The 12,722-nt window shown below is 37.3% G+C and overlaps 2 protein-coding genes across 3 annotated transcripts in view; both read right to left on the bottom strand.

Annotated features, from left to right (window-relative positions):
- The window catches only part of LOC126788398 (lanC-like protein GCL1), a 252,730-nt gene that overhangs the window by 22,838 nt on the left and 217,170 nt on the right, over nucleotides 1–12,722 (bottom strand). The window lies entirely within an intron of this gene.
- On the bottom strand, nucleotides 1,227–6,663 carry LOC126787828 (uncharacterized). 2 transcript variants are annotated; one of them, XM_050513774.1, is made up of 10 exons: nucleotides 6,063–6,663; nucleotides 4,288–4,494; nucleotides 3,917–4,168; nucleotides 3,265–3,331; nucleotides 3,004–3,183; nucleotides 2,819–2,910; nucleotides 2,398–2,580; nucleotides 2,147–2,283; nucleotides 1,839–2,021; nucleotides 1,227–1,748 (listed from the first exon to the last, which is right to left on the bottom strand). In XM_050513774.1, exons 1-10 carry the CDS (start codon nucleotides 6,570–6,572, stop codon nucleotides 1,718–1,720), a joined length of 1,842 nt encoding a protein of 613 aa, XP_050369731.1. In that variant the 5' UTR covers nucleotides 6,573–6,663; the 3' UTR covers nucleotides 1,227–1,717. The 2 variants fall into 2 exon arrangements, 1 of the variants encoding a protein (XP_050369731.1); XR_007671295.1 differs by lacking the exons at nucleotides 1,227–1,748; nucleotides 1,839–2,021 and having other exon boundaries at nucleotides 2,815–2,910.

The raw sequence follows: 12,722 nt of genomic DNA, 5'->3' as shown, positions 1-12,722 counted from the left end.
GTTTTCTGGGTACCCATTAGAAAGCCAAAATCTTACCCCTTCAAAATTCTATGGTAATGAAGCTATTTTCGTTACAATAGTAGTCCCAACGTCTGTCACAATTGGAGTCACACCACCTGTCACATAACAATGTTTGTGTGATAAGTAGTGTGACAGCCAGATAACTAGTGTGATAGGTAGTGTGGGTGAGGATGTGACATCACATTAATGTCAATATTTGGATTGTATGAGTTGATTTGAGAAGTTCAAGATCATATAACAGTAGACAAAAATTTGTTATTTCTAATCATTCTTCTTCTTCTTGTCACAACATAGTCATATAAAAACAGTGTGACATAGGGTGTGACAATTAGTGTGATATGGGTGTGACAGTTAGTGTGAAAGGTAGTGTGACAGGTAGTGTGATAGCGGGTGTGACAACGCGTTTGACAGCGCCTGTGATAGGTAGTGTGACAATGAGTGTGACAAGTAATGTGACAGAATGTGTGATAGTTAGTGTGATAAGGGGTGTGACAGTTAATATAATAGGTAGTGTGACATGAGGTGTGACAATGGGTGTTATAGGTAGTGTGACAGTGGGGGTGTGACATGCCGAGATGAAATGTCTAAATATGTGAAATTATGTTAAAATTCAAAGGAAAATTGTATGATTATGCTCAAAATTAAGAGAATAACTAAAATTAGAGAACCTTCAAGTCTGGTTTCCCCGGTGATGCACAGCGACGGCGGCAGCCCCTTGCGAGGGTTGTTACGCCTTGTACGATGATCGATTCAGGGTGGGTATAATATCAAATGAAAGAGGAGAGATAGATCTTTTCAATGGTACCAACCATTCTCAAATACATTGCCGAACGACAAAGTTATGATCAAAATTAGAAGAATAATGAAAAAAATGAAAAGATTATAAAGAAGAAAAGGTAAAATTGTTGAGAAAATATTTTAAAAGTTACTATTTTCTAATTTCTAATCAATTGAGATGACATTTTTATAATTGAGAAATAAATGGTGATTTTTTCTAATTTATGATAAAAAATTTGTATTATTTTATAATTTGTTCTTTAAAATATATCGATTAAATTTTAAATTCTTATACCTTATTGAGCGTGCACACAACCTCAATTACTCAATATGTAGTTTTTGGATTCTTTCAGATTTATTTATCCAGGTTCGAGTAAGATAGAGGAACTGTAGAATTAACAAGAGCTGTCATCAACATGATCAGAGAAGAAAAAAAATCTGCTATCAAGAACAAATCAAGCCGTTTGTACAAATACCCTGGTAAAAAGACCAGCAATAATAAATACCAGCCAAAATACCCAGTAGCCCAAAACCTCGAATCAAATTCGATCTGGAGTGGCATTTCTCTGTACTGTTTTATACATCTAATTATTCAGCAGCTTCGACAAGAACGAAAAACTACCACTAACCGTGAAGAAAAAAATTCCACAACTATAATTTAGACTCCTTTCTCTAGCTGATTTTCTTGTACAAGGGTATTGACAACTATAAGTAAACTGAAACAAGCTCTAAAGATTCACCTGGCAAATCACACGACCTATAAATAATCAGACACCAACATAACCAAAACATGCTGCCATACATCATGAAGGCACGGCAATGCTGCATATTGGCAATAGAAGAAGCATAAGCAACTGCCTCATGTATCCGCCTCCCCCTACTTCCGGAATATCAACCAATATAATCTTCTCAAATTAAATCAAGCTAATTGATTGACAAAGCTTGCCAGCCTGCCAAATTGACAAGACAAATCCCAGAAGATGTAACGGTATAGTACAATCCTCCTACGCTAATTGTTGAGTTCCTAATGAAGTACTCACGTGTCGTCAAAGTTAAAACAGTCTTGAACTCTGAGGTGCTTTGCAAGTCGGAAAATCGAAGACTGCATCACTTCAGTATTTGGAGAGACAGAATTGGGAAGAAAGGGTAGGCTAATGGGCAGATATTGCTCACTGTCTTCTGGAGGACAGAAGAACGAAAGCACAGCTCTGCAAAATATAAATCTGGAAAAGGACACATCTTGTGAGCAGATTCTTTATTGTAACAAACAATCCAGGAGATCTATATCATAGCAGTTTATCACAGAAACAAAGATTTGTTGCCATATAAGATGCAGAATGATAAGTACCTTAGAATAAGTCTCCGAAGAAATGGATCAGACATAACTTGTGCCCACACCAGATCCATTGTTGTTGATGTACAGAGTATTTCTTCCCACTTAGAGAAGGCATCAGAAAGTATGCTCTCAGCACCAGTATAGATGTCCTAAAATCAGAACAGATGAGTTGAAACAATTATGACACAATTGAAGTACAATAAGTTTAACTTTTCAGTATGTTTCTTTTGTTTGGACCGACTGGTCTTGAAAGTTCTACTTACTGTTGCAGTATCAGAAGAGGACAGGCCAACTAATTGGAAGAATGCTGGGAGAGGAGCAGTCAAGAAAAAGGTGAACTGACTTCCGTTTTGCGTTAAATCGGCATCAGCTGGATTCTTGAATGCTGGTCTCAAAGGTGAGAGAAGCAGAGCAGCTGTCTCTCCCCTCTCGGCACCATGTAAAACCTGAAATCATTCATCTAATGTTAATAGTTTGGCTAACAAACACAAGGCTAATGCAGATCAAACATCTTATCAAACATCTGGTAACACAGTAAGCAGATTGGACAAAACTTCTCCAATCCCATCAAAAGGGAAGTAAGAAAATGCATAAGAGTTGCATTAGGGTGATAAAGGCTCAGTAGTTCTAATTTAAATAGCAAACTCTGTGTCTAAAGTCATGCACAAGTTTTGACAAACCTGCCTTGAATGCATGGCTGTTGTCACTATCAACTATCAAGAAAAGAGGTCTGCGAGTAAAAGGAATTATGTCTCCTGGGTATAGGTTATTCTCACCTGAAATAAAAAGGAGCGGATGTAAGAGTGGAACAACAATGCAAATGCTCACAATAAAACAAACTGGAATAGTCATTCAATCTATGAACCTACCGCCATTTCCTCTAGCACCAAACCACAGATACTTATCATAATAGCCACTTGACTCTGCCTTGCCATTACAAGATTCAGGCCGATACGTATTCTGATTTTGGAGAGGAACTTTATTTCTTGATGATTTCTGTGATCCTCCAGAGTTGTAAAGTTGATTAACGTTACTACAACTAGCCGTCCCTGCACGATTGATCGAGTTCATTAGCCTGACATGAGAAGAAATTCCGAGTTAATTTTCGTCCTATGAACATCAAAAATCACCTGAGGCTGACAGGTACAGTAGCATGACACAGTCCGCTTCTAGTTCCTCACATATTGTAGCCATCACCTGCCAATTCATTATTAACACATAAGTCTGCCAGTTTAGATTCACTTTGAAAAATGAATATATCCCATATTTCAGTTGAAATTGTTTAACATATAGTTGAGGAACCCACCCTATCCAGATGCAATTAACACACCTTATCCTTTCATCCCATCACAGGCACATAAAAGACCAGTTCAACAAGCAACACCCTTTTCACTGAGGGCTCTAATTTTACTACATGATAGAGCTGACTCAAACAAATAACTCAAACATACCATTGCCCAAACCCCACGCATGCTAGGTCACGTACTACCTTTTTTTTCTAAATATTAAATTTACAATATATAAATGTGAAACAATTATTAAAAATCATTAACCAAAACTTTGTCTCTATCCTATATTTGCCATCCCTAGTCAATTTTTATTATCATTTTCAATGTCACATGTCCGTGTCCATGCTCATGCATCGTAGAAACTTGAGTTCCATGAAATATTGATATCCACTGCTGCAGAGGCACGCCCTGGTATATTACATCGTAATTTAACTCTTACAAACTGAATAAGGAAACTGCCATTAAAATGAAAAGCATTGGTCTTAATACTAACCGCTATCAAATGTGTCACAGATGGACGATAGATAACTGCTTTCCTTGGATTTGGAGGTAAACTTGGATCAGTCATATCTGCAGCCAAGTTCATATCAATGATTCCAGAAGCCGCAGAAGCCCCAGAGTGCTCTATAAAAGAGCCATTCTCTTTTGATTCAACAGGGCGCTTATGGTAGAAAGATCCACTAGGCTCCCATTCCAAACACTGCAGCATTCGATACGTGTCCAATGTAAGTTCAGCAAATTTGACCTGCAAGTCAGAGTGCATGAACTTAAAAAAGTTTCCTTCCCTGACAGCTATACATTGCTATAATCTGCAATTTATTCAGACCAACAACCAACAGCGTGACAAATAAGAAGATTATTCACCTCGTTCCGGTGATAGCTCGTCAGCAGTGCATCCCGAAATTTTAGAACCCTTTTTGCATGGAAACGAGCCACATATGGGAGAGACGCTGGATGTGAATCAAACATGGCTGAGTATCGCAATGGCCTGACATTCATAAATGCCGTATCAACTTTCATAAATCGCACAATTTCTTGCACCACTAGCCTCCATTCTTTAAAATTAGTTTCCTGAGAAAAGATAACTCCAATGTCCAAAATCATGCAGATACCTCAGAAAGAAATATGCAATAATTTGTGGGAAGAATGCAAAAATAAAATAAAATTAATTGAGACACAAAACCACAACACACATGGCATATACCTACATAATCCATCAAGTCAGTAAAGATCTGAATAACTTTCACATGATAAAGTTTTAGTTGCTTCAGTTATGTAACTTTATTTAAGGAGTATCTACTATCTGAGGAGAAAGTAAGAACTTTAAAAGTTCAAAAGTTCAACTTCACATTGCTTCATTAAACATGTTAGTATTCTAGTGACAGCTCTTGCACCTCACAAAATCACAAAATCCTAAAGTGGTCACTATGTCTCTGTATATATTCCATCACTCCAGACTAATCCACACGAGTCTGTTTCCGTTCATTGGATCCCTCCAGGCGGTTGGAATCCTAATGTCCAACACGTCTCATTCACTGGAACCAATTCTATAACTAACAATTCCACATAAAGTCTGAATTTCTCAGTCCTACACTAACCATTCCATGTAATTTCAACTGAGTCTGCCTTTGAGTAATATGTCACTCCACTTCAAAAAACAAGCAGATAAGTATCGCAAAGCGACCCCCACACTGAATCAGGTTTCTATATGCTTTCACTCATCCCTCAAGTCTCAACGTTGAGAATTATGAGACCTACCCACTTCGGTGTTAAGCGGGCCAAAACCATGCCTGTGCCGTATTCGGGCTGGCCCATTTATTTTTCGTGTTGGGCTCGGGCCGACCCATTTGTTTAAATATTAAGCCATGCACGGGCCCGGCCCATTAGCATTATAACACACAATTAATATTAAAAAAATTGTGTAATTAAAATATTTGTTTTCTATAACTATTTAGGATAGTAAAATAAATAAAATGCTACAACACATTTGATAATCTTATTTCTAAAATGTTACATATGTCAAAACTATGACTTTTTATCACTACTTTGATAATATTTATGACATAATATAATTAAAATAATGAAATAATCAAGAAATTTATATGTAGAAGGTTTTTAATATTCAATTCTCATTATATAATTGTTTAAATATTTATATATAATATAAAATTATGTGTTTAATGGGTCGATCCATACATTTATCGTGACTGGGCCGGGCCGAGCCCATGGGCTAAAATATCTATGTTCAACCTGCCCATTACAATAACGGAATAGGGATCTTTTCGGCCCACTTGTCACCTCTACTTCGGTGGGTCGCCTTCCCCACCACTGTAAAAACTCAGCTAGAGCTACCAGTTTCCATTAAACAATGCACATCACCTCTCTTTATTCCGTTTTCCTTACAGCCTAGCACTCCCCATCTGTCTTCGGTGACAGATCATATTCACTCGCCACGGCATTAAATAACACCAAATCATCATAATGATCATTGCATAACTCACTACACCAATAATCCTAACAAACTCTACATTCCACTATCAAATCAAAGAATCGATGAAGCTTATAACAAACAAAAAAGTAATATTAGACTTTAAGATTTCCATTTTCTACTGTCAAGTTAAAAAAAAACGAATACTAACCCGGTAATTGGCTCTGCTGTCATCCACCAGAGCCTTGAACCGCTCGGCGAGCAGCTGAACCGTTTCGGTCCGGTTCAAAATCAACGCCACAAGCAAAAACCTGGCGTAGAATCTCAGCTCCTTGAACCGGACTCCAAGATCCTTCTTCCCCAAACCACCACCTTTCGACCCTCCCTCGAAGTACCGCCGGCTCAGTATGGCCTCGTAGAACACGTACGCCTCCGCCAGAAACCTCGCCTCGCTCGTCCTCATGTACTGCCCGAAGTACAGCTGCCCGATCCGGCTCGCAATCTCGCCGATTTCCCACCGGTTCAGGCCGGCCTCCACAAGCTTCGCCCGGTTCTCCTGCTGGTACTTCCACAGCCGCATGTACGCCTTGAACACCTTGTGGAAATAGTGCTGGTTGTGCACGCGCCCGTACGCCGGCACGTCGCGCACACGCGCGAACTTCCTGTCCGCGCTCTCCACCAGCGCCCGGAACGTGCCAGAAACAACGTCGGTGTCCGACATAAATTACCGGAGCCTCGGTTTCAGTGATGTGCACAGTCGCCGGAGAAGGTCATCGAAAAAAGTGTAAAGGAGTTTAGGAGAAGAAGAAGCAGGTGGTGGACTTTTCTGAATTCTGTTCTGGGCTTTTATAATTATTCATTTTTTACTGTGTGTCACTGAATTTTGACCGTGGCGGCGTAGGTAAATTTGATCCGTGACGTTTTTGGGGTTCTGGTGACGAGGGAACATGTGGAAAAGCGTGAAGAGGAATGTTGAGTGCTCAACTGCTCTGAATGGCTGTTTTCTTCACCATGTGGTGATTGTGGTCCTCTTGGACTACAGAAGGTTTGTGTTTTGTTTTGGTGATTTTTGTTGATGTGTAATTTTATTTGGTGACCATGGTTTTATGGGAAATTCTATGGTGGAGCGCTGCATATAATACATACTTCTAATCTACCATTCATACATCACATGGACCCCACGTGCATTTTAAGACACCCTCTATCTATCGTCTGATTCGGTATGTATGGTATGGAGCGCTGCACCATAGACGAATCCATGGTTTTGTTTCCGTCTGTCAAACTTTTATGAAGCTTAGAAATGTTATCCGATTCGGATTGATTTCATTGTGTTTTTTTCGCATAAGGAAACCGGAAGTTTTTGTTTTTGTTTTTGTTTTAAATATTGTGGGCAATGTGTTGTGCTATGGGGTCGTGCATCTGGATCCAAAAGAATTTTCGGGTATTGTTACTATCGTGTCTTGACCGGCTGGCGGCTGTTTTTCGTTTCAGAGAGGGTTAATTTCTTTCCGGCGTTGAGTACGTAGCTAGTCTCTGGATGATTTCCAAGTAGATTCTTTCTTTCTTCAAAGAATTTAAACGAGTATACTCTATTAATTGTGATCTTACTATCTTAGTTCTTCAGAAATGATAATCAGTTTGGATCCGTTGACTATATATAGACGGTATAATACCTAATATATGCCATATTATACATAGTTTACATCAATGTTATATGTGTTGCATGGTGCATGATGGTACATTTTCGTAGGGAAGAAAATGACATTGATTCCAAACTTCCAATGGTGACCATCAGAGACTGGTTCTTCCTCACAACTAAATTGAAAGTCAACTGTTAAGGCCTCTAGTCCCCACATCGAAGATGTATGCATGTAATGTCGAAATGCACAAGTTGATTTGTTTAGATCATTTTGGATATTGATACTGAGTTCTCATCAGTAGTGATTTAGACACGTGTGCATGTTGAAGAGATGCCATATGATCAGGACCGGCCATAGGGCTAGGCCTAACATTCGGCCGCCTAGAACCCTCAACCTAGATAGGCCCCCGAAAAAAAATAACTAATATATATATTTTAGATAAAAATAATATTATCTATGTAAAAAGTTCAAGTGAAATAGAGAGTTATAGGTTTTCTAAATTTTTTTTTCCGACCGGGACTGTGCGAGTTCTAGGTAATTTTTCTCAGTTTCATACAATCTTACTTTTAATTTTGTTATTTCGTCGGCTATATTTATAATTATTTTTATATTATTGTAATTGTTAGTCAGTTGCTTCTCCATAAAAGATTTTTTTTTAGTATCTAACATATTTAGAAATTGGGCAATAAAAAAAGAACAATTTCAATTTAATTATTGAATTTAACTTGCGGGTAAGTCATGTTTGCAAATTTCAATTAACAAACTCTTTTCAATTCACAAATTATCTTGCGTTCGTAGAAAAAAAAATTGTGATACATTAAAAGGTAAGGAGTCTCATTTATTCGTTCGGGTTATAACCTTAAAAATCCAGCCTGCAAAGATTATTTATCTTTGTGATTAATAGATATTTGAAATTAATATTCTTCAAAACCAAACTCATAAAAGTGACGACAATATGTGATTGATAAGGTGAAATTCTCTGCACTGAATTTTAGTTTACAATATTCATTTGAAGAAAAGGTTTGATCGGCTGGAATTCTCTGGCAATCAGTACTTGAATACACAAAATTTCATACCAAATGAATATTGTATGATCACAGCAATTAGTTTATTATGGAAAAAGTACATCAAACACTGATCGAGCATAATGTGCTTAATGATATACAAAATCAAACGTTCTCATCACGTATCTAATGGTTCGATGAGGTAATGAAATGATATTAATATTGAATTTAGAATTCGCTAAACCCTAGAGGCTAGAGTCCGTATAATAATGCGAATTCACACACATCAAATCCCACACTATTTTGCTTGTGATAGTTACGCGACAAGAAGATGAAACAAAAGTAATCTGTATTATGTAAGGGTGATTAGTAATCACATTTACTTGGCAAAGAAAACTTGACCCTTGAGGCATAAGTTTAACTTTAGCTAAAAGTTTGACCATAAACTTGTGGATTCTATGTGTAAATTTCCCTCATTGTCTTTGCTGGTTATTTTCTAGATGACTTCGTGAAGGGATCCTAGTAGATACACACTCTATTGAGTGGTATATATCATTGCTGTTCTTGAACATTATTAATTTTCTCCTTGGTCAAGTATTGTTGGTAAAGGATAGTCGTTAGCTATCCTCGTGGAAACTAATCATTCATAATGAGATGATTAAAGTCTACATAAGAGAAGTAACTAGCTAGGGATAGTTGTAGAAACTTTTCCAATGGGGAGAAAGGACTAGACTAAGTAGTTATCCTTAGCTAAATCTCTGTCGTGAATCACCAAAAAGAACCTACTAATTAGACTTTAGTGTCGTATCTGAAGACTACAAGAATGTCAACTTGTAGGTAGACACATTTTAAGCTGCCATTGAATAACTTGACATGCATGATGAATAAATTAAAAGGGTTCTAAAGATAGACCCAAGGTGAACTTGCTCTAAGCAGGTTGACATTCTTCATATGATGCACTTAACATAAGAATTGTACTAATGCATTACGAAGAAAGGAAACAGATATATAATTATTAACATTCAGACAAAACTGTATAACATAAACTTGGTAATTACACTGAATGGCCTCTGGTCTTAGTTAATACAACCTTGCTCAACTTTATGTAGGTGTAAATTGCATTACCTAAGCACATACCAGATAGCTAATTTGTTTGTTGAGATGATACGAATTGATTAATCTTTGGATATCGAATAAGAACAATTACTGCACGAACTGAACTGTTCAATATGTAAAAGATAAAGACAAAATTATTCACTTTGTTAGCATCCGACTATCAAACTATTCAATTATTTGCTTTGTTATCCTCAATAATCCCAAAGTTGACAAACAAAGCAAAAAATGAAGTTAATGAATGGTAAAGAGTCATCATTCTCCATCATAAAAATAAAAATAAAGTTATGGATGTGATTTATTTGTTATCCTTGAAAGTTCGACCGATCAACTAAAGATCCAATTGTTTTTCTTCATCTATGGTGCAGCGCTACATGCATGCAGCGCTCCTAATCCACCGTTCATGCATTTACAGGCCTCACGTGCATTTCAAGACACCCTCTATCCACCGTCCGATTCGGTATGTATGGTATGTAGCGCTGCACAACAGCCAAACCCACGCAAGAATAGCAAGATGTCTAGGTGAAATTGTCTACACAAAATCAACTAACCACGACTCATGTTTGATAAAAAGAAAAAAAAACACTCCCGAACCAGGGTGGGACGGCTTGGATTGATCTAGCTCCTCGATGTCGATTTGTTTTGGTCTGTGGAGACGGATTTAGGTGGTAGTGTTCGGTTGGAGCACCATACTGATTTCCCTCTTGTCGTCAGACGAGGATTAGCTGCTGGAGGAGAAGTGGCGACGACAGTGGGTGCGATGACAACGACACTATTTGGCTAGTGGACTTAGTTGGGCATGATGGGCTTTGGGCTGATTGGGCCTTGGTCAGCTTTTTGGCTTATGCTTGTCGTGTGGTGTGGTTTTGGCTCTATTGGGTCTTTATGATCCACAATCTGACATAGTTTGAGTCTAGTCATAGTGCTTAGGAGGCTTAATTGACATTTATTCAATCTTCTAATAAGTCTTACTAGGAACTGAATAAATGTGCTATAAATAGTATTAAAAAAATATGTGTATGTTTTGGTTTTGTAAGTTTAGTTGTTTCTAAGTTTGAAGAGTCAGATGGGATAACTCTTATTATCAGCCCTTATGGGTGAGTTATCTTTGTACTCTTACTGAATAAAATCTTCTTGACTTCATACTAAAAAGAGAGAGTTAATCTTAGCTATCTGGATCGTGTTCTATACAACAATATAAAACAACTGACAAGTATATATAATTGGAAATCAACACGATAAAAACCTCTTTTGATTTAGATATTTTCTTCTTTATGTTAGATATTAGAAAGAATTACAAGCCGATTCAAGCTAGTATTTTCATAATTCTTAACTCTCTTCATCGAAGACGTTATATCCATCGACGATAAATCCTTCTTTACTAATGCATAAATTAATTATATATCTTTAGTTAAGGGTTCGTAATTTGGTGTGGCTTTAAGCATTGCTTTTCTAAAATTTAATGGAAGTCATTTTCGGTTTGTCTTGGTAGGTAAATATCTATTTCTGTATTTAATATTAATGTTCGGTTTGTCATTTTTCTGTATACTGTATATATGAATGAGACATGAGACATACATCTTATCATGCATAAAAGCTAAAAAATAAAATACTGATCGTATATAGTATATACACGTTCATTAAACAAAGTTAAGACAGGGCTCACAAAACCTCTTTCATTATTGAAAATGGTCCTGAGGATATGAATGGTCGAAATGTCATTATTTTCATCATTCAATTAGTTAAGAAAGCTTAGCCACACTGTATGCTAGTGGTGTCGAAGTTGGGTTAGAAAACTGTCATTATGCACTTTTTAGTTAATATGCATTTGTGGTTAGGTACTAATCTGGTGCGACTCTCTCTCTCTCTCTCTCTCTCTCTACATTGGAAAAGAAATGAATTCTTGATCTTACTTAATTATAACTTGATTTCAACTACTTTGGCTAGCTACCCGCTTAAGCAAGTTAATTATAAATGAATGAAAAAGTGGTGAAAAGAAAAGGTTCAATGCGGTCACAAATCTAGGTCAGTTTAAGATTTCATTTTTGGAAGTTGGAACCTACAAATAGAAATCATGCTGGAGTGATGGTTTGATAATGACCAACTTGTAGTGAGTAGGTAAAAAGCTTAACCATTGATTATGTTTTTGGCTAATAACAGTGGTTAAACTAAAGTCAGAGATAGCTAGGCACCACCTTCAGTGATCGTGATGTGATATCTACAGTTCTACACCAATGTAGTAAAAATAGTTTAAGCAATTAATCGAGTGCTAGGGCTTTGGAAATGAGGCTAAAGGCTATCCATGTCAAATGAAAGCAACAAATGAAAACTGAAAAGAATCCAATGAAGATCGATGGACGACCAAAAGGGAGTGCAAACTGCAAAGGCTTTATCTAATATCAGACTACTGCTGGAGAATCTTCTAAAGCATTAGGGCACACATCTGCAGGGGGAGGATGAGGAAAATTAGAGAGATGGCATGGAAAGCTATAAAAGGAATCCATGTAATGATGAGGAGTGGGAAATGGAGCTTCAAATTTGAACTCTTTTCATGTGAATGGATGGTGGTCGGTGGTGGCCTGGTGCCTGATATGGCTCCCATTTTGTTCTTGTTTGAGATGGGAGTGCAGGACATGACTGACATAAATTTCAGGTTGCTGTTGGCCCTGTCAATGGAACTGTAGATATAGAGACATACACAGAAAATGTCACTGACATAGATTTCAGGTTCTCTTGCCAATAATGGTTACAATTCTTCGAAATTTTTTAGCATAAGAGTATCGTTGTATAAACGTAAACATTTGTGATGGATATTTGTGGTCGATTGTTGGATCAGTTCAAGCAACAATCATGAATATGACTCCATTTTACAATATTGACATATATATGCTATTGATTGTTATATCACATAACGTAACACGGATCACATATAGTGACATTCTCATCTCCTAACGTCGAAAACTGATGAAAATCAATCACCTAAACGTCGATCCATACGGGCCTTGCAGTGACAGTCAAGAGTGACCCAAGACCCCATTAAAAACCATTTTCTTTGGAGTCTGGCTCCAAGCTTGGGGGACTTCATTTCCTGCTGCAACCGAAACGAAAACGTTG

Source organism: Argentina anserina, chromosome 1 (genome assembly GCF_933775445.1).
Source record: "Argentina anserina chromosome 1, drPotAnse1.1, whole genome shotgun sequence".
Classification (NCBI taxonomy): Eukaryota; Viridiplantae; Streptophyta; class Magnoliopsida; order Rosales; family Rosaceae; genus Argentina; species Argentina anserina.
This window is presented reverse-complemented; position numbering and strand designations above follow the sequence as displayed.

Coding starts and splice junctions, on each gene's coding strand:
- LOC126787828 (XM_050513774.1), bottom strand. CDS start 6,572: ATGTCGGACACCGACGTTGTTTCTGGCACGTTCCGGGCGCTGGTGGAG. Junction 4,169..4,287: donor CGAGCTATCACCGGAACGAG/GTGAATAATCTT, acceptor TCTGACTTGCAG/GTCAAATTTGCTGAACTTAC. Junction 1,749..1,838: donor TGTTTTAACTTTGACGACAC/GTGAGTACTTCA, acceptor TCAATTTGGCAG/GCTGGCAAGCTTTGTCAATC.